The 17,280-nt window shown below is 63.2% G+C and overlaps 2 protein-coding genes across 4 annotated transcripts in view; one reads left to right on the forward strand and one right to left on the reverse strand.

Moving 5' to 3' along the window:
* Nucleotides 1–9,360, forward strand: POLG (DNA polymerase gamma, catalytic subunit). 3 transcript variants are annotated; one of them, XR_008630647.1, is made up of 22 exons: nt 1–724; nt 2,084–2,282; nt 2,624–2,791; nt 2,897–3,043; nt 3,138–3,217; nt 3,400–3,582; nt 3,672–3,826; nt 3,914–4,040; nt 4,270–4,479; nt 4,890–5,004; nt 5,115–5,201; nt 5,418–5,510; nt 6,691–6,851; nt 6,958–7,011; nt 7,106–7,223; nt 7,360–7,495; nt 7,579–7,825; nt 7,936–8,058; nt 8,148–8,316; nt 8,432–8,620; nt 8,723–8,883; nt 9,023–9,360. XR_008630647.1 is itself a non-coding variant. In XM_004617520.2 (22 exons), exons 1-22 carry the CDS (start codon nt 135–137, stop codon nt 9,097–9,099), a joined length of 3,609 nt encoding a protein of 1,202 aa, XP_004617577.2. In that variant the 5' UTR covers nt 1–134; the 3' UTR covers nt 9,100–9,360. The 3 variants fall into 3 exon arrangements, 1 of the variants encoding a protein (XP_004617577.2); XR_008630648.1 differs by having other exon boundaries at nt 8,432–8,566; XM_004617520.2 differs by having other exon boundaries at nt 8,432–8,640.
* FANCI (FA complementation group I) overlaps nt 8,926–17,280 on the reverse strand; it is a 23,894-nt gene continuing 15,539 nt past the window's right edge. The window contains exons 20-39 of the mRNA XM_055141393.1: nt 15,705–15,773; nt 15,321–15,422; nt 14,555–14,737; nt 14,104–14,225; nt 13,740–13,904; nt 13,435–13,614; nt 13,169–13,356; nt 12,956–13,029; nt 12,718–12,834; nt 12,483–12,534; nt 12,030–12,157; nt 11,858–11,926; nt 11,628–11,721; nt 11,259–11,440; nt 10,452–10,505; nt 10,148–10,207; nt 9,948–10,013; nt 9,626–9,721; nt 9,418–9,534; nt 8,926–9,303 (exon numbers count right to left, since the gene is read on the reverse strand). Coding sequence (XP_054997368.1) covers nt 9,247–9,303; nt 9,418–9,534; nt 9,626–9,721; nt 9,948–10,013; nt 10,148–10,207; nt 10,452–10,505; nt 11,259–11,440; nt 11,628–11,721; nt 11,858–11,926; nt 12,030–12,157; nt 12,483–12,534; nt 12,718–12,834; nt 12,956–13,029; nt 13,169–13,356; nt 13,435–13,614; nt 13,740–13,904; nt 14,104–14,225; nt 14,555–14,737; nt 15,321–15,422; nt 15,705–15,773 — 2,175 coding nt within the window. The 3' untranslated portion in view covers nt 8,926–9,246. The remainder of the gene's footprint in view (nt 9,304–9,417; nt 9,535–9,625; nt 9,722–9,947; nt 10,014–10,147; nt 10,208–10,451; nt 10,506–11,258; nt 11,441–11,627; nt 11,722–11,857; nt 11,927–12,029; nt 12,158–12,482; nt 12,535–12,717; nt 12,835–12,955; nt 13,030–13,168; nt 13,357–13,434; nt 13,615–13,739; nt 13,905–14,103; nt 14,226–14,554; nt 14,738–15,320; nt 15,423–15,704; nt 15,774–17,280) is intronic.

The raw sequence follows: 17,280 nt of genomic DNA on the forward strand, positions 1-17,280 counted from the left end.
AGGGCCGCCGCGCTGGCACAGAAGCCGAGGCCGGACGTGCGCGTCTCCACGTCTCCCCACCCGTGAAGCAGCCAAGCTGGAGCGCAAAGCGAGGTGTCCTGGCGCCCAGCGCGGGGCTCCCTGCACCGGCCACCATGAGTCGCCTGCTCTGGAAGAAGGTGGCGGCGGGCGCTCCGGGGCCGGCCCCAGCTCGGGGACACCGGGCCTGCAGCTCCGCCCCCGCCGCGCGCACCCCTGCGCCCGGCTCCTCCGAGGACGAGCAGCGACGCTACAACCCGCTGCATATTCAGATGCTGTCCCGGGGGCTCCACGAGCAAATCTTCGGGCGCGGCGCGGCGGAGAGCCCGGCCAGCGAGGCCGCGGTGCGCCGCAGCGTCCAGCACCTACAGCGCCACGGGCTCTGGGGGCAGCCGGCGCCGCCGCTGCCCGACGTGCAGCTGCGCCTGCCGCCCCTCTACGGGGGCAGCCTGGACGAGCACTTCCGCCGCCTGGCGCAGAAGCAGAGCCTGCCCTACCTGGACGCGGCCCACGCGCTCCTGCAGGCGCAGCTGCCCGCGCAGCCCCGCAGCTGGGCTTGGGCGCCGGGCTGGACGCGGTACGGCCCCGCGGGGGAGGCCGAACCCGTGGCCGCCCCCGAGGAGCGGGCCCTGGTGTTCGACGTGGAGGTCTGCTTGGCAGAGGGAACCTGCCCCACCTTGGCGGTGGCCCTATCCCCCTCGGCCTGGTAAGTGAGGGGGGTGGCCATCCTGTAGGGCTCCTGAGACGTGGCATGCACCCCGTCTGTGACGGGAACCAAGAAGCCGCCCAACACCTCCCAGGCTAAGGGTGGATGCGTTTAGGGGTACAGTGGGGGGCTGAACTTAAACTTTAGGAGGGGGGCAGGAGGCACACCCAGTGGTGCTCAGGGCTGATCCCTGGCTCTGTGCTCAAGGAATCACTGCTGGCAGACTTGGGGGAACCTATGGGGTGCTGAGGATCGAACCCCGGTTGCATGGGTACTAGGCAAGGTCCCTGTCCGCTGTACTACTTCTCCGGCCCCCTCATTCCATTCTTGCCAGGAAGGAAGGAGCCCTGCTGGGGGTAGGGGGCTGCCGGACTCTGCCTGCTGGGGGTGCCTGTTCCTGGAGGCTGCTGGGAGAGCTTCGGTTCTGGCTGGAGGGGCTGTGCCAGGCAGCCCAGTGCTTCAGCAGCCCTGGCAGCGCGGTGAGGGCCGGCCTCGCAATGCCAGGAACTTGCCATGTCAGCTCTTCCCGCTGCTTCTCTGGGCCCGGGTCTTGCTTGAAGGTGGCTTTGCGCTGTAACTAAAGTCTCCTTTGTTGCTAGGCTACTTCTGTGCACTCCAGGTTCTGACCTGGCAATGGCAGGGCATTTGCAGGTTCAGATGTGGCCGTACCTCTTTTCGCTATCCGGGAATCTTGGGGGCTCTGCCCTCGGTCCAGGGGCCCGGGGCCTCCTGGCAGTCTGGGGCCCCTTGGGACCCGGCACTCACCTTTGTTCCTGAGGGACAGTGGGTGGGTGGTGAGCTGCAGCCTTCTCCTGCCTCTGCCTCCTTTCTGGCACTTTCCATGCTCTCTTGGCTGGTCTTGCCCACGAAGGCACCTGCCACCCGGTGTATGCCCCTGCCGGCCACCAGGGCCTTTTCTCCTAGTCCTGCACCCTCACAATGACCATGCAGGAGTGCTGTGGAGTATTGTCCCCTTCTTTAAGATAATTTCTTTCTGGCTTTGAGCCACACCCAGCGGTGCTCAGGGCTGACTCCTGGCTCTGTGTTAAGCTCAGGAACCATCTCAGGTGCCGGAGATTGAACTTGGGCTGGGGGCGTGCCGGGCAGGCGCCTCCCTGCCCTCCTGTCTCTCCAGGCCTGTCCCTGTGAGCATCACAGAGGCGTCTGTTCTGCCTGTCTCTGATGCTGGACCCTTAGTGCTTTAGGGACTCAAGGGTCTCCAGCTCTGGTGACCGAATCTGGTCCGACGGGGCCTAGAGTTCAGCTGCCATCCCTGGCGGTGGGGAGACTCCGCGGCATCCCTCGGTAATCCGCCAGGAGCCTCGGGCTCTGAGAGTCAGCGGGCCCCTCTGCCTGCAGGTACTCCTGGTGCAGCCGGCGGCTGGTGGAAGAGCGCTTCTCCTGGACCAGCCAGCTGTCGCCGGATGACCTCATCCCGCTGGAGTGCGCCCTGGGGTCCGGTAGCAACCCCACTCCGCGGGACAGGCAGGAGCAGCTGGTGGTGGGGCACAATGTCAGCTTTGACCGAGCCCACATCCGGGAGCAGTATCTGATCCAGGTGAGCCGGCGGGCGGCAGGGCTGGGCCGGGGGAGGCTGCAGCTGTGGGACCACCCCAGGGCCCAGCTGTGTGGTTCTTGGTTGGCTTGGCCTGGGAGCCACGGGCACGGTCTAGACGTCGGGCTGCCCCGAGCAGAGCCTGCACACTTGGTCCTTTGAGCCATCTTCGTGGCCCTGGGTGTGGCTTCTTAGTGCCGCCTCTGTGGGCATCCACGGCAGTGGAGGTGGCAGAGAGGGCATGGGCGGCCTGAGTGTGGTGCTTTCAGCACTGACCCTCCTGGGGTGGGGAGCAGGGGCAGGGGGCACTGCAGGCTGACGCCCTCTGCCGGGGCTTCCCGCAGGGCTCTCGGACGCGCTTCCTGGACACCATGAGCATGCACATGGCCATCTCGGGGCTGAGCAGCCTCCAGCGCAGCCTGTGGGTGGCTGCCAAGCAGGGCAAGCACCGGGCTCGGCCGCCTGCAGCACCCGGGGGCCACAAGGCTGGGAGCAGAAGCCACGGCCCAGGGGTGAGAGCAAGGGGCAGGGCGAGGGTGCGGGGGGCCGTCTTGGCGCCCTGTGGGTCTGAGCAACCCCTCCCCCGCCACACAGACACACTGCCCTCTGTCCTCCAGATCTCATCCTGGGACTGGCTAGACGTGAGCAGTGCCAACAACTTGGCAGACGTGCACCATCTCTATGTCGGGGGCCCTGCCCTGGAGAAGGAGCCCCGCGAGATCTTTGTCAAGGGGACCATGCAGGATGTCCGCGAGAACTTCCAGGTGGGGGTCACGGGGGCCCGGCTGACCCCAGGACCCGGCAAGGGCAGCGGCACAGCCTCCCACCCACCCTGTGCCCTCTGCTCGCCCATGACAGGACCTGATGGGTTACTGCGCCCGGGACGTGTGGGCCACCTTCGAGGTCTTCCAGCAGCAGCTCCCGCTCTTCCTGGAGAGGTGAGGTTCCCCGTCCCCCCGGGGCATGCTGAGCCCTGGAGGGCCAAGGAACAAGCAGCGTGCCCTGGAACAAGCAGACCAGGGCTGGGGCAAGTGTTTGCTTCCCCTGTGCCACCTGTGGCTGTGGGCATGGCAGCGTCACCCTGAGAGCCCCGGCATGGAGCCTCAACATCTGTCCCCAGGTGTCCCCACCCCGTGACTCTGGCCGGGATGCTGGAGATGGGGGTGTCCTACCTGCCTGTGAACCACAACTGGGAGCGCTACCTGGAGGAGGCACAGAGCACCTACGAGGGCCTGCAGCGGGAGATGAAGAAGTCCCTGATGGGCCTGGCTGATGCCGCGTGCCAGCTGCTCCCAGGAGAGCGGTGAGCGGGCTGCGGGAGGGCCCCCCGGGGCCAGGGCACTCGAGGGGTGGGGCCCCGGCCTGAGCCTACCCCGGGGACCGGCTCTGCAGGTACAAAGAGGACCCCTGGCTCTGGGACCTGGAGTGGGACGTGCAAGAGTTTAAACAGAAGAAGGCAAAGAAGGTGGCGAGGAAGGAGCCGGCTGGGGACCATCAGTCACCCCCCCAGGGGCCCAGGGCCCCCGAGGAGCCCCCGGATCAGGAAGGTGGGAGCAGGAGCCAGGGGTGTGGAAAGGTGTTGCGTGGCTTCTCCCAAGAGCCCCTCGGTCCCACACTCTTCCCGCCCCACACAGACCTGGGGCCCCCCAGTGAGGAGGAGGAGCTGCAGAGAGCAGCCTCGGCCCGCACCCGCCTGGAGCAGCTGCAGGGCACCACACAGCGCCTGCCCAAGCGAGCCCAGCACCTGCCCGGGCACCCCGGGTGAGCCCCGCCCCTGCACCTTTCGGCCGCCTCTGGGCTCGAGCCTGGGGAGCACGGCGTTTCCTCCCTGTGATGAGAGTGAGGAGTGGGCACTCAGGGAGGCATCGGGGGCATTGGGACCGAGCTTAGATGGGAAGCGTCAGGCCCTGGGTGCCCAGCAGCGACACGGGAGAGCAGCGGTGCCAGCCCAGAAGCAGGAGCGGCACTAACCGCCTCCCACTGGGCACAGGTGGTACCGGAAGCTCTGTCCCCGGCTCGATGACCCCGAGTGGGCCCCGGGCCCCAGCCTCATCAGCCTGCAGATGCGGGTAACCCCCAAGCTCATGGCGCTCACCTGGGATGGTTTCCCGCTGCACTACTCGGAACGGCATGGCTGGGGCTACCTGGTGCCCGGGCGGCGGGACAACCTGCCCCCGGGCCAGGCTGCTTGTCCCTACAGGTGAGAGCAGGCCCAGTGGATCCTCCGTGCCCCCTGCCCAGTGCTCTGTGCCCGTGCTCCCTCCCTGTGCTCCCCTCCCCATGCTCATGCAGTTTGCCGTGGTGCTGTTGTTTGTGCCATCCCCTCCCTCCTGTGTGGGGAGGGGAAGCCCAGCTCCCCCCACAACACTGTCCTATTTTATTTGCTTTAGGGCCAAGCCTAGCTTGTTCTTGCGGGTTGCGGTGTTAATTCAGGGTCAGCCTGAGTCTGGTCCACTGGGGTGCATGGTCCATGGAACCGCCTAGTCCATGGGAGCCCTGGTCTTTGGGAGCAGAGCACGTGGACTGGGTGTGGTGCATCTGAGCTGGTTCTGAGGACCAGCTGAGGGGTACAACTGCCCGGGAGTCACCATGCTGGTACCGCCTGCCCAGAGCCATCGAGTCCCTGTCCCGGAAACACCATCCAGTGCAGAGCCAGCAGCCGCAGCCAGAGCCAGGGCTATCCGAGGACTTCCTGCTTGCTGAGGGCAGTGCCCTGTGGCCCACGGTGAGGTGGCGGGCGGGGGACGGGCTAGGGGGAAGAGGGTGTGGGGGGACAGGATCGGTGGGGTGGGGGGGGCCCGCTGCTGCTCACCCTGCCCACTCTGCCCCCCGCAGGTGGAGGAGCTGGGCTGCCACGAGGCACAGGCTGAGACTGGGATGGAGCGCTGGGAAGACCTCGACTCGGGCAGACCCCCGGCTCTGGTGAGCAGCCCCAGTGCAGGGCTGCTTCGGGTGGGTGCTGGGGGCAGGGCCTTTTAGCCAGCAGCTCTCACCCCCAGACTTTCCAGGGGCTGGCGAGGAGGTCAGGGGTCATGTGGCCCCGTCCCACGTGGCTCGGCTGCCCCATTTCAGGCCCTTTTCCCACCTCCCTTGGTGCTTGCCCGACGCAGGGCCTGACCGAGGTGTGTGGCCCCACAGCCCCGAGCCAGCCGGCCAGCCGCTCACCATGGCAACGGCCCCTACAATGATGTGGACGTCCCGGGATGCTGGTTCTTCAAGCTGCCTCACAAGGTGGGTGCCAGTGTGGCCCCCGCCAGGTTTGCTGCTGGGTGTCTCTCCATGTCTGTCCAGGGACGCTGTTCTTGGTCTCGGTGCACACGCATGTATATGGCACAGATGTTACATGCATCTGTGCATCTTGGTGCATGTGTTTACATGGATGTATCTACAGTGTGTCCCGGTGTGTGTACGTGTATATATCTGTACAGTGTGTCCCAGTGGTATGTGTACATGTGTGTATCTGTTAGTACTATGTGTCCTGGTGTATGTGTGTGCAGGTGTGTATCTGCTCGTACTATGTGTCCGTGTGTGTGGGTGTGTATCTGTACAGTGTGTCCTGGTGTGTGTGTACACAGATGTGTGTCTCTGTACAGTGTATCCGGGTGTGTGTGTACATGTGTGTGTCTGTCTGTATAGTGTGTCCTGGTGTGATTGTACAGGTGTGTGTCTGTACAGCATGTCCCAGTGTGTGTACAGGTGTGTGTCTGTCTGTACAGTGTGTCCTGGTGTGATGTGTACAGGTGTGTGTCTGTCTGTACAGTGTGTCCCAGTGTGTGTGTACAGGTGTATCTGTACAGTGCGTCCCAGTGTGTATCTCTACAGTGTGTCCCGGTGTATGTGCACCAATGTGCCATGGTGCTTGTATGTGCATCTCTATCTCTGTGTACATACCCTGGTGTGTACGTATGTGTGCTTCCTTCTTTTTTCGTTTTTTATTTGGCTTTTTGGGTCACACCTAGTCATGTTCAGGGCTTACTCCTGGCTTTGCACTCAGGAATCACTCCTGGCGGCGCTTGGGGGACCCTATGGGGTGCTGGGGATTGAACCCAGGTTTTCCATGTGCAAGGCAAATGCCCTCCCCTGTACTATCACTCTGGCCACGTGTGTTTTTATACACGTGTACTTGTGTTTGTGTCATGGTGTATGTATGTGTATGTCTGTCTGTGGGTATATATGTATGTGTATGTCTATACATGTGTGTACATGTCTCGACACATGTACATGTGATGTGGATGACACGTCTATAAGCGTGTCTCGGTGTGCGTGTACATGCATCCGTGCAAGTGTTTCTGGTTTATACGTGCCCGCCAGGGTCGGCCGTGAGAGGCACTCACCTTTGCCATGCTGGGCTGCATGTGGGGGGAGGACCAAGGGCCTGGGGTCCTGGCCACCCGTGTCCTTTACCCTCCAGGATGGGAGCAGCTGCAATGTGGGTAGCCCGTTTGCCAAGGACTTTCTGCCCAAGATGGAGGACGGCACCCTGCAGGCCCGGCCGGGAGGCACCAGCGGGACCCGCGCCCTGGAGATCAACAAGATGGTTTCTTTCTGGAGGAACGCCCACAAGCGGATCAGGTGGGCTGCGGGCAGGACTGGAACGGACTGGCCTGTAGGGTGGGTGCCTCAGGGCAAGTCAGGCAGGCCGGGGTGGCTGTGTGAAGCCCTCCTGTTCCCCCCTCAGCTCCCAGATGGTGGTCTGGCTGCCCAGGTCGGCTCTGCCCCGTGCTGTGACCAGGTATGGCTGTGGGGGGGGGGGGCAGTGAGATGAAATGGGGTGGGTCCTTGGAGTGGATTGGCTCTGAGGCTCATGTTCCCCACCCCTCCTGCAGGCACCCCGCCTACGACGAGGAGGGCCGGTATGGGGCCATCCTGCCCCAGGTGGTGACCGCGGGCACCATCACTCGCCGGGCTGTGGAACCCACCTGGCTCACTGCCAGCAATGCCCGGGTGCGTGGACATGCGCATCCCAGGGAAGGACCCCGGGGTCGGGGCCAGGCAGTACCAAGTTGCCTCCCTCCCCGAAGCGGGCAGAGCCCTAGCCCCGGTGCCCTGAGCGCCCCCCTCTGATGCTGGCTCTCTGCAGGCCGACCGAGTGGGCAGTGAGCTGAAGGCCATGGTGCAGGCCCCACCGGGGTACGTGCTGGTGGGCGCCGACGTAGACTCCCAGGAGCTGTGGATCGCAGCGGTGCTGGGTGATGCCCACTTTGCGGGCTTGCACGGTGAGTGTCCCCGGCCAGGCAGGGCATGGAAGGGCCCAGGCCAGGGGCTGTGCGTGACCCCACATACACTTTGTCGCCCCCAGGCTGCACGGCCTTCGGGTGGATGACGCTGCAGGGTCGGAAAAGCCGGGGCACGGACCTACACAGCAAGACGGCGGCCACGGTGGGCATCAGCCGGGAGCACGCCAAGGTCTTCAACTATGGCCGCATTTACGGGGCTGGCCAGCCCTTTGCCGAGCGTCTGCTCATGCAGTTCAACCACCGGCTGTCCTCAGAGGAGGCGGCCCAGAAAGCCCAGCAGATGTACGCGGTCACCAAGGGTCTGCGCAGGTGAGGCCCCCACCCACTTGCCGCCGCCACCTGTGCCGCCCTTGGCACAGCTGGTCTGCAGGCGTCCCCTCGTGCTCACAGCCGCATCCCGTTCCTCTGCTCTGCCGCAGGTACCGGCTGTCGGAGGAGGGCGAGTGGCTGGTGCAGGAGCTGGGCCTGCACGTGGACAGGAGCGAGGACGGCTGGGTGTCCCTGCAGGACCTGCGCAGGATCCAGCGAGAGGCGGCCCGCAGGTGAGCCCCTCTTGACCTGCGCGGGTGCTCCCCGGAGCTCGGCGGCAGGGGCAGGGGATGACCAGGCCTGTCCTGCTCACCCCGCCCAGGTCACGCAGGAAGCAGTGGGATGTGGTGGCCGAGCGGGCGTGGACGGGGGGCACCGAGTCGGAGATGTTCAACAAGCTGGAGAGCATTGCCACAGCTGCACAGCCGTGCACCCCGGTGCTGGGCTGCCGCATCAGCCGGGCCCTGGAGCCCGCCGTGGTACAGGGGGAGGTACGACTGCGACCGGGGCGGGCGGGGGCAGGGGGACAGGGCTGGAGCAGGGCAGGGGGTGCTAGGGCCTGGGGTCTTGGGGCCCAGGCTCACGTGCCCCACGTGCTGCCCGCAGTTCATGACCAGCCGCGTGAACTGGGTGGTGCAGAGCTCGGCCGTGGACTACCTACACCTCCTGCTCGTGGCCATGAAGTGGCTCCTGGAGGAGTTCGCCATCGACGGGCGCTTCTGCATCAGCATCCACGACGAGGTGCGCTACCTGGTGCGTGCGCAGGACCGGCACCGCGCAGCGCTGGCCCTGCAGGTCAGCAACCTGCTCACCAGGTGGGCCGCGGGGTGGGGCCCGGGCGCGGCAGGGGGTGTCCCCAGGCTGCCCGCCCACCCCACAGGAACTTGGCTCTCCCAGGTGCATGTTTGCCCACAAGCTGGGGCTGGACGACCTGCCGCAGTCGGTGGCCTTCTTCAGTGCCGTGGACATCGACCAGTGCCTCAGGAAGGAAGTGACCATGGACTGTAAAACCCCATCCAACCCCACAGGAATGGAGCGGCGATACGGGATCCCACAGGGTGAGGAGCGGGCAGGGGTGGTGAAGGAGCAACCAGACTTGGTCAAACCACACGAGAACCATTTATTGTCAAAGTGCAAAGTTGGGGGAGGGGTGCCGGGCACCAGCGAGGTGGCCACGCGCTGCTCTGGTCCTTGCAGGGGAGGCTCTGGACATCTACCAGATCCTCGAGCTCACCAACGGCTCCCTGGAGCGACGCCCCCCGCCAGCGGAGTAGCAGTGCCCGCCGGGGGTGCAGCCCCCCAACACCCTCAGGCTCAGAGCTGGGCTCAACAGCAGGAAGGGGCAGGAAGGGAGCTCAGGGGGTTCCAAAGCAGGTGCCAAGGCCGGCGCGGGCGACAGGACGGGGCCGCGGCTGTAAAACTCAGGACGACGTTTCTTTTCTCCGTTTCTTGGCGGGTTCTGCCTCCAATGTGCAGCCCTGGAAGAGGCAGAGCGCGCTGAGAGGCCGCAGAAATAAACTCCACCCTTTCCTCACCATCCTGGCCCGCTTTGTGCCTTCCCGCCACTGCAGGGGGGTAGGGCTGGCGGTCACCTCCTCGGCCTGCTCCTGGCTGTCCTCCTCATCCTCACGGAGCACAGTGTCCAGGATGTTCCCTTTAATCTTGAAGTCGCGGGAAGTGCTAAGCTTCATGTGCTGCATGAGGTTGACCTGGGCGGGCGAGCGTGGCGCTATGCAGGGGGCCGGGCTGGGTCCTGTCCCCCCCGTCCCCGCCCTCCCCGCACAGCCCCATCCTACTCACCTTAGACTTCTTGGAGAGCAGGATGAGGAACTTCTCGTACTGCTCAATGGAAAACACGAGGTTGGGGATGGGCTTGGTCTCCCGGAGCGATCGGGCCTGGAGGGTGGAGGCGTCCCGTGAGGAGGTCGCCCTCGGGGCTACTGCTTTCCCGTAAGCACCAGCAATTGTGGTCCCCAAGCCCCCCTCGAGCTTCCTGGGCAAGGGCCTTGTGCCTGTCGGCCTGCCCTGGTATCATCACCGGGGCTGACATGGCAGTGCCCAAAGCAGCCCCCCCTCCGACTGTCACTGGGGTATCCCCGCATCCTGGCCCACGGGCACTCACCATGGCCTTGGGCACCGTGCCCTTCTCCTTGGCCTTCTCCCCTTTCGTGGGGAGGCTCTGTTTGTTCTGTGGAGAGATGGATCACGCTCCTGAGGGCAGTGCCAAGACCTCCCCTTTCTCCTGTCTGGCTCGGGGCACAGTGCCCGAGAGAAACTCGGGCTGTGGTCCCCAGCCCTGTGCCCGAGCTCGGGGTCACTGACCTGCACGTACGAAATGAAGGAATAGCAGACGGGGGTCAGGTGCGAGCCGGAGAGCTTCACCTGCAACGACAGGAAGGGGCTGCTGAGGCCCAAGGTGCAAGGGCCAGGCCCCACACCCCCCAGGTCTACCCCCGAGCATGGCTCCAGGACGGCAGGGCCTGAGCAGCTACATCCTCAGGCCCCCACAGCAAGTCACTCGGCCAGTCGGTCAGGAATGGCCAGGAGTCCCCCTCGCCGCGTCCCCTACTGCACTCGGGAGCCCCCAGAGACAGGAGATGAGCACCGGGGAGTGGTGCCCACTTACCAGCTTCTCCATGTTCTTGGGGATCCCTCCGGGGCCCTGGCACACCTGGATGGACTGAGAGGGTGGCCGAGTCAGGAGGCGCAGCTCCTTCCCCCCTCCCGGCAGCACCCACAAGTCCCACCCACTCGATGGTCTATGGAGGGCAAAACGTGGCGGCAGCAGTGGTGTGGCCTGAGCGCCCAAGTGAATGTGGGATGGAGACCCCGGCCGGGTGGAGGGCGCCTGCGCTCCTCAGAACTAGGGCGCCCCACTCCCTAGCTGCACATCTGCCAGCCCCTACGGGCCCGGGCAGGCGAGACACAGCGAGCGGAGTCCACACGGCTTTCAAAACCGAAAGGCAGGACCACGCGGGGTTTCCTGCAGAGCCGGGCAGAGGCACTGACCCCCGCAGGGTCAGGCACTGAGCGCCATCCTGGCCCCAGGAGGAGAACCTCGGCCGAGGTCATGGGAAAGGGGTCAGCGGAGCCCACGTGTCATCGTCTGTCTCTGGTGCGGGGTGACTGCAGAGCACCAGCAGCGTCAGGCACAGCACAGGCACGTGTCTGCAGCCACCCACCTGCTCTCCAGCACGGCCCCGAGCACAGAGCTGGGAGTAGCTCCCAAACCACCATCACCTTTGGGGCCAGAGAGCCCAGCGGATGAGGCGCCAGCTGGGCACGTGGCCTCCCCAGCTTTGTTTGGCGTCAGCAGTCACTCAGCAGAGTGGGCAGACGAGCATGCTGGGAGTGGCCCCAGCACAACACAGGAGGCGCGGCCTGAGGAGGTGCCAAGGGCCCAGGAGAGGGGGTGCTCCCCCCGCACACTCACGTATTTGACGAGGGCGGTCAGCGTGGTGTACATCTTGCACAGGGCCCTCAGCAGGGCGTCCACACAGCTGCCTGACGGCAGAGCTGTCTGCACCAGCTCGTGGAAGGCGGTGAGGAGCGTCCCCAGCTGCACCACCACAGCCTTCTCCACGGCCCGGCTGGGAGACTCCTGAGACGGGGCCTCTGCAGGAAGACAGGCACTGACCCAGTGGCCCAGCAGCAGGACGCAGATGCGGCCTCACCCCAGCCCACTGCACGGGCACCAGCTCCGAAGCCCCCAGAAACCAGTGCAGGACAAACCCAGGCCAGACAAGACAGTCCGAGGGGCTTGGGGTGATGGTTCTGGATCTCGTCCCCAGGCGTCACTCACCCGACTGGGCTTCCTTGCCAATCTGTCCTTTGAGCTTGGTGACCAGCCAGTCCACCTCCTCCAGCACCTTCTCCATCTGGCTCAGCACCAGCAGCTGCCAAGGGCAGGGCAGGGCCCAGCTGGTCTCGGGCAGGCACAAGGCAGGGTGCGGGACAGCGGGCAGGGGTGGAGGGCAGGGGCAGCGGGCAAGGGTGCAGGGCGGTGGGCAGAGGGCAGGGTGCAGCACTCACACACACGGCGGGGGCAGCTGTCCTCGGGGACACCAAGGCAAAGTGGTTGGTCTGTTCTACCTCCACGTCCTGGGACAGCGGGGGGTGAGAGGCAGTGGTGGAGTGAGCCTGGCACCCCAGCAGCCAGCCAAGGCCCCTCAGGTGCCCATAGATGTCCTGCCGCCCCCCGTACCTGGTCGATGTCCCCCAGGTGCCCGTGGATGTCCTGCGCCAGGTCGCGCAGCAGGGCCGCGGGGCTCTTGCAGAGCGTGTGCAGCATTAGCAGCAGCCCCAGCAGGGCCTTGCACAGAGCTGGGTCCCCTAGGAGAGCAGGGCAGCTCCAGGCCACAGCCACAGCAGGCTTCCTGCAGGCACAGCTGTCCCATGCCCTCCACACCCCTGCTCAGAACCCCGTGAACTCAGGAGGCAGGAGAGCAGCTCACAGGACCCCAGGGAAGGGGGCTGGGGGGCACAGGGTGGGGGTGCCTCCTGCTCAGGAGTGCCACGGACAACTCCACCGTCAGCCCATCAGCCCATGGACTCGCACCCCATGGACAACCCCTCACACACACCACACGGATGACACCACAGACGACCCCAAGGACACTGCAACCCACGGATGACCCCATGGACACCCCACACTCACCCCAACTCTTCTCCTTGCAAACATTCATCGTCCAGGTTAGCACCTGCGAGAACTAAAGGACCAGCAAGCATCAGGGCCAGGCGCCAGGCAGGGAGCTGGGCGGGGGGGGGCTCACCCACTCGACTGCCCCAGCCCTCCTTTGTCCCTGATGACCCTGCAGCGGTGGCATCCCCTCACTCCGTGCCAGCCACGTGACTCCTGGGGGCGGCAAGGGGCAGGCTGGCAGGGGGCCTACCTGCTGGGAGCTGGGCTCGAGCAGCTTGCAGAGGCTGGACATGGTGTTGACCAGCAGCAGGGCCTCACGCCCGCTGACCTTCTCCTCAGAGAGACTCAGCATGTTTAGCAGGACCCGCTGCGGACGGGCACGCAAGGGTCAGCCGGCGGCCCCGACTCCTCGCTGCAGCTCCCAGAGCCCATCCCCTGCCGGCAGTGTCCCCCATCACTGCTGCAGGGGACGCCCACGGCTGCCCCACCTGGAACTGGCGGATCTGGAAGGAGGCCCTCTGGGTGACATTGATCTCCACGTCGGCCCGCTCCCCCGTCACCTCTGCAGAGGAAGGGCAGGACACACTCTGGCCCCGGCTTTCAGCAGTGTCACCTTGCCCGAGGTTCTCATGTGGCCCGCACCCACCCAGGGACAGCCCTGCCACTGCCACCCCCGACATGCCCCCGTGGCCGGCGCCCACCGAGCGCGCAGAGGAACTGCTGGATCTTGGGCGGGTAGAAGTGCTCCAGGAGGCCCAGGACGGCGAACAGCCCCTGCAGGCACAGCAGCGACACGCTCTTCGAGCCCCGCCCCCGCTCCTTCGTGCCCTCCCTCCTGGCCCGCTCCTCCACCAACGCGGGGATGGTCGTGTAGCGCCAGAGCAGGACCCTGTGGGGAGAGGGTGGTCAGCCCGCGCGGCACGTCTGTGGCGGCTGAGTGTGGCTGGGCGCAGCGCGCGGGGCTCACCGCGTGATGGAACAGAGGTTCTGGAAGAGCCTCTCGGAGCTCTGGCCGTCGGGGCCGCTCACGCAGCCCGTGTCCTTCAGCTGCAGCATCTTCTGCACAGCCACGCCCACCGCGTAGCGCTTGAAGTCCCTATTGGACCGCAGCACCGACAGGCTCTCCTGGTGGCTCTGAGTGGTGTCCCTGCAGGGGGGCAGGAGGGGGGGCTGTTGGTGTCACCAGACTCTGCACAGCAGACGGCAGCCCTGCAGCCGCGCCGCCCCCTGCCCAGTGGCCCTGACCGCGCAGCACCAGCGCTGGGGCCTTGCCTGTACATTGTTTCGAGGAGCTGGGCCACAAACTTCAAGGACAGGAGGCTCTCCTGGGTCTTGCTGGCACCCTTGGACTTGCCCTTTCCCGCCTTCTCGCTGAGCATGTCGGAGATGCTCTTATAAAGCGCGAACAGACTCACCACGTCTTCAAACTTGCTCTTACTGTAGGAGGGAGAGGGGTGGGGCACGTGGGGATCCCCGTGGGCAGGCGAGGCAGGTCCAGCCTGGCTGCAGCTGGGACCCCGGCCCTCCGCCAGCGCCAGGCCAGGGGATAAAATTGGAAAGTGGAGACCAGGTTAAGAGGTATCCAATGAAGAGACCCCCCGCCCCCGCCCCGACTACTGGCATGCCCTCAGCTCACCTGAAGTTACTGGTGCAGAAATTGTACTCTATCAGGACCTCACAGATGCCCATCACCAGAGACCCACAGAGACTGTTTTTGGTGCTCGCGTCAGTGGTCTGTGAAGTATCGGCTGATTTGTCCTAGAAGACACAACCAGGGGACAGAGAGCACAGTGGGGAGGGCGCTTGCCTTCAAGCAGGCAACCTGGGTTTGATCCCTGGCATCCCATAGGGTCCACAGAGCACTGCCAGAGTGATTCCTGAGTGCATAGTCAGCCAGTACGTACGTAGCCCAAAAACTTAAAAAAAAAAAAAAAAAAGACCCAGATCCCTTGTTCAAAGTGCAGTCTGCACTGGGTGGGGATGGTGGGGGGAGGGCGCTTTCCCCGCACAGCCTCAGCGCAGAGCGAGGAGGAGCCCAACCCCAGCCCGGAAGCCCCGTGCCGACCCGGCAGAGGCACAGCAGGTACCAGCTCCAAGTCCTCCAGCTCGCTCTTGACCATCCTCTTCGTGATGGACTCCAGCATGTCATCCAGGACCTGGTAGAAGCCCTCCTCGTCCTCGTCAGTGTCCGCCCCGCCGCCCTGCTGCAGCGGCATCACCTTGGTCTTGTACCAGGCCAGGCAGTGCTGGATGCAGCACAAGAGCGAGTCCTGCAGGAGGAGGCAGGAAGGAGACACTCTCAGCAATCCTGGGAATGGCAGGGAGGCCTGGCCGTCAGGGGCCAACCCAGGTTCCACTCTCAGCACGACAGGGTCCCCTGAGCCCACCACAAGGTCCCAGAGCACTGCCTGCCTGGGTCTGGCCAAATAAAAACGAGTTACAGCAATAGTCTGCCCAGCTGCATCTGTGTGGGGGATCCCTCAGAGCACCAGGGCCCGCCCGTGCTGTGGCCTCAGACGCTGGCGCCCCACCTGTGCCAAAGCACGTGCTCTGGGGCTGGAGCGATAGCACAGCGGGTAGGGCGTTTGCCTTGCACGTGGCCAACCCAGGTTTGATTCCCAGGATCCCATATGGTCCCCCGAGCACCGCCAGGAGTGATTCCTGAGTGCAGAGCCAGGAGTCAGCCCTGAGCATTGCCGGGTGTGACCCCCCCCCAAAAAAAAAAAAAAACAAAGCACATGCTCTGAGCACACGTCATCAAGAGGCAGGAGGCTGATATCCCACTCAGTCCACGGCACGCCACGTTCACCACTGCAATGGGGCGGGGAGGTGTCAGGGCACGAGGCTCCTCACCAGCGGCTCCTTCAGGCAGGTCTGGCCGCCCTGGGTCACCACACAGGCTCCGATCTTGAGGGGCGGCAGCACATCAGGGGCAGGCTCGTAGTACTGCTTCAGCTGCGGGGCAAGAACACAGAGCCTGTGGTCACAGGGACGGGGCAAATGTCTGGGGTAAGGCCTTACTCCCCAGCAACCCGAGGGCCCCGCCCCACACAGTCTGCTGTATAGAGCCTGGAATCAGCCCCGAGCACCACGTGTGTGTGTCCCCAAAATAGAAAAATAGAGTAAAAAGAAAAGAGCTGAGGGAGAGAGGGCAGAATTTGCCAAGGCCGAGTCACAGGGTGGCGAGGTGGCAGGAAGGTGCGTGCGCAGCTGCCCTGCCCGGGGCCCGGGCCTTACCTGCGAGAGCAGAGTCTGCATGATGGAAGCAGCCAGCTGCGAGTTCCGGCGAAGGACGTCATAGAAGCCCTGCGAGGGAGCACAGAACCGGCACACCTCAGGGACCAGAAGTCACGGTATTACGAAGTGTGGCTCGCAGACCCTGCCAGAGCAGGAAGGACTCAGCCCGTCACTGCTCCAGCCTCGCCCTCCTGTCCCTCCAGTGGACCCGTCAGGACATTCTGCCCAGGCATATCCAGGACATCGGAAGGCTTTCAGAACCCCAAGCCCCACTTGACATGAGTGATCAAAACATTTCCTCAGCACAGGGCCAGGAGTCAGCCCTGAGCACTGCCAGGTGTGGCCCAAGAACCTGCTCCGATGGAAACAATGGGAAGGAACTGTCATTTTTTGGAAGCTAGAAAGAAGGATATAAATTATTCACTGTCGAAGCAATTGTCAAATATCTTCCTAACATTGTAATTCACAGTGATTCAGTTAAAAAAAAAAAAAAGCAGAAGGTGCATTGGTAGTGAGATTGGTGTTGGAGTTCTGACTGTAATAAATCATGAACAACTGTATTAAAATAAATTAAAAATAAAAGAACAGGGGCTGGAGTGATAGCACAGCGGGTAGGGCGTTTGCCTTGCACGCAGCCGACCCGGGTTCGATTCCCAGCATCCCATATGGTCCCCTGAGCACCGCCAGGGCTAATTCCTGAGTGCAGAGCCAGGAGTGTCCCCTGTGCATCGCCAGGTGTGACCCAAAAAGCAAATAAATAAATAAATAAAATCATATGAATCACATATTTATTCTTTAAAAAATAAAAATAAAGGGGCTGGAGCAATAGCACAGCGGACAGGGCGTTTGCCTTGCACTCGGCCGACCCGGGTTCAATTCCCAGCATCCCATATGGTCCCCTGAGCACCGCCAGGGGTAATTCCTGAGTGCAGAGCCAGGAATGACCCCTGTGCATCGCCAGGTGTGACCCAAAAAGGAAAAATAAATAAATAAATAATAAAAATAATAAAAAAATAAAAGAACATTAACTGTCATCTGAGAGAAAAATCATATGAAAAATTGATTTTTGGTTGTAGTTGTTAAGAAAAAAGGAAGACTAGCTCCAACAAGTAGTAAAAAGGAAAAACTTTATGACATCGAATAACCATTAAAAAAGCAAAAAAGGATGTTGGTTTTGGCCGACAGCACCAAGTGGAATAAAAGGGCCCACAGACCTGGGGATGAATGCTGTGTGCAGGAAGAGCACGGGCCAGAACCAGCTTCTCAGGAGACACATGAGCTGAGAGCAAAGAGACCTGGGCATGAAGCTCAGGACTGACCATCTATGAAAGGGGGCACAAACACCCCCAGAAGGGCACAGACAAGGCCAGATGGGGCCCCTTCAAGATGTCCTTCCACTTGAGGAGAGAAACTCTGAGCTTACAGAAGAATCAGTGACAGTCTGTGCAAGACTCAAAGTTCCCAGAAGCAGAATCACATGCAGAGACGAAACAACACAGCCTCAAAACAAAAGAAAGGCCAAAAGAAATCACAAGAATAAGGCAAACCCAACTGTAAAAACCTAAAGCCAGACTGT

This window comes from Sorex araneus, chromosome 6 (genome assembly GCF_027595985.1).
Source record: "Sorex araneus isolate mSorAra2 chromosome 6, mSorAra2.pri, whole genome shotgun sequence".
In the NCBI taxonomy this organism is placed as follows: Eukaryota; Metazoa; Chordata; class Mammalia; order Eulipotyphla; family Soricidae; genus Sorex; species Sorex araneus.

What these genes read in the sequence shown, in the direction of transcription:
- POLG (XM_004617520.2), top strand. Translation starts at nt 135, where the DNA reads ATGAGTCGCCTGCTCTGGAAGAAGGTGGCGGCGGGCGCTCCGGGGCCG. An exon ending in GCCCTATCCCCCTCGGCCTG is followed by an intron (nt 725 to 2,083) that starts GTAAGTGAGGGG and finishes CTCTGCCTGCAG; the next exon opens with GTACTCCTGGTGCAGCCGGC. An exon ending in CCACTTTGCGGGCTTGCACG is followed by an intron (nt 7,496 to 7,578) that starts GTGAGTGTCCCC and finishes TGTCGCCCCCAG; the next exon opens with GCTGCACGGCCTTCGGGTGG.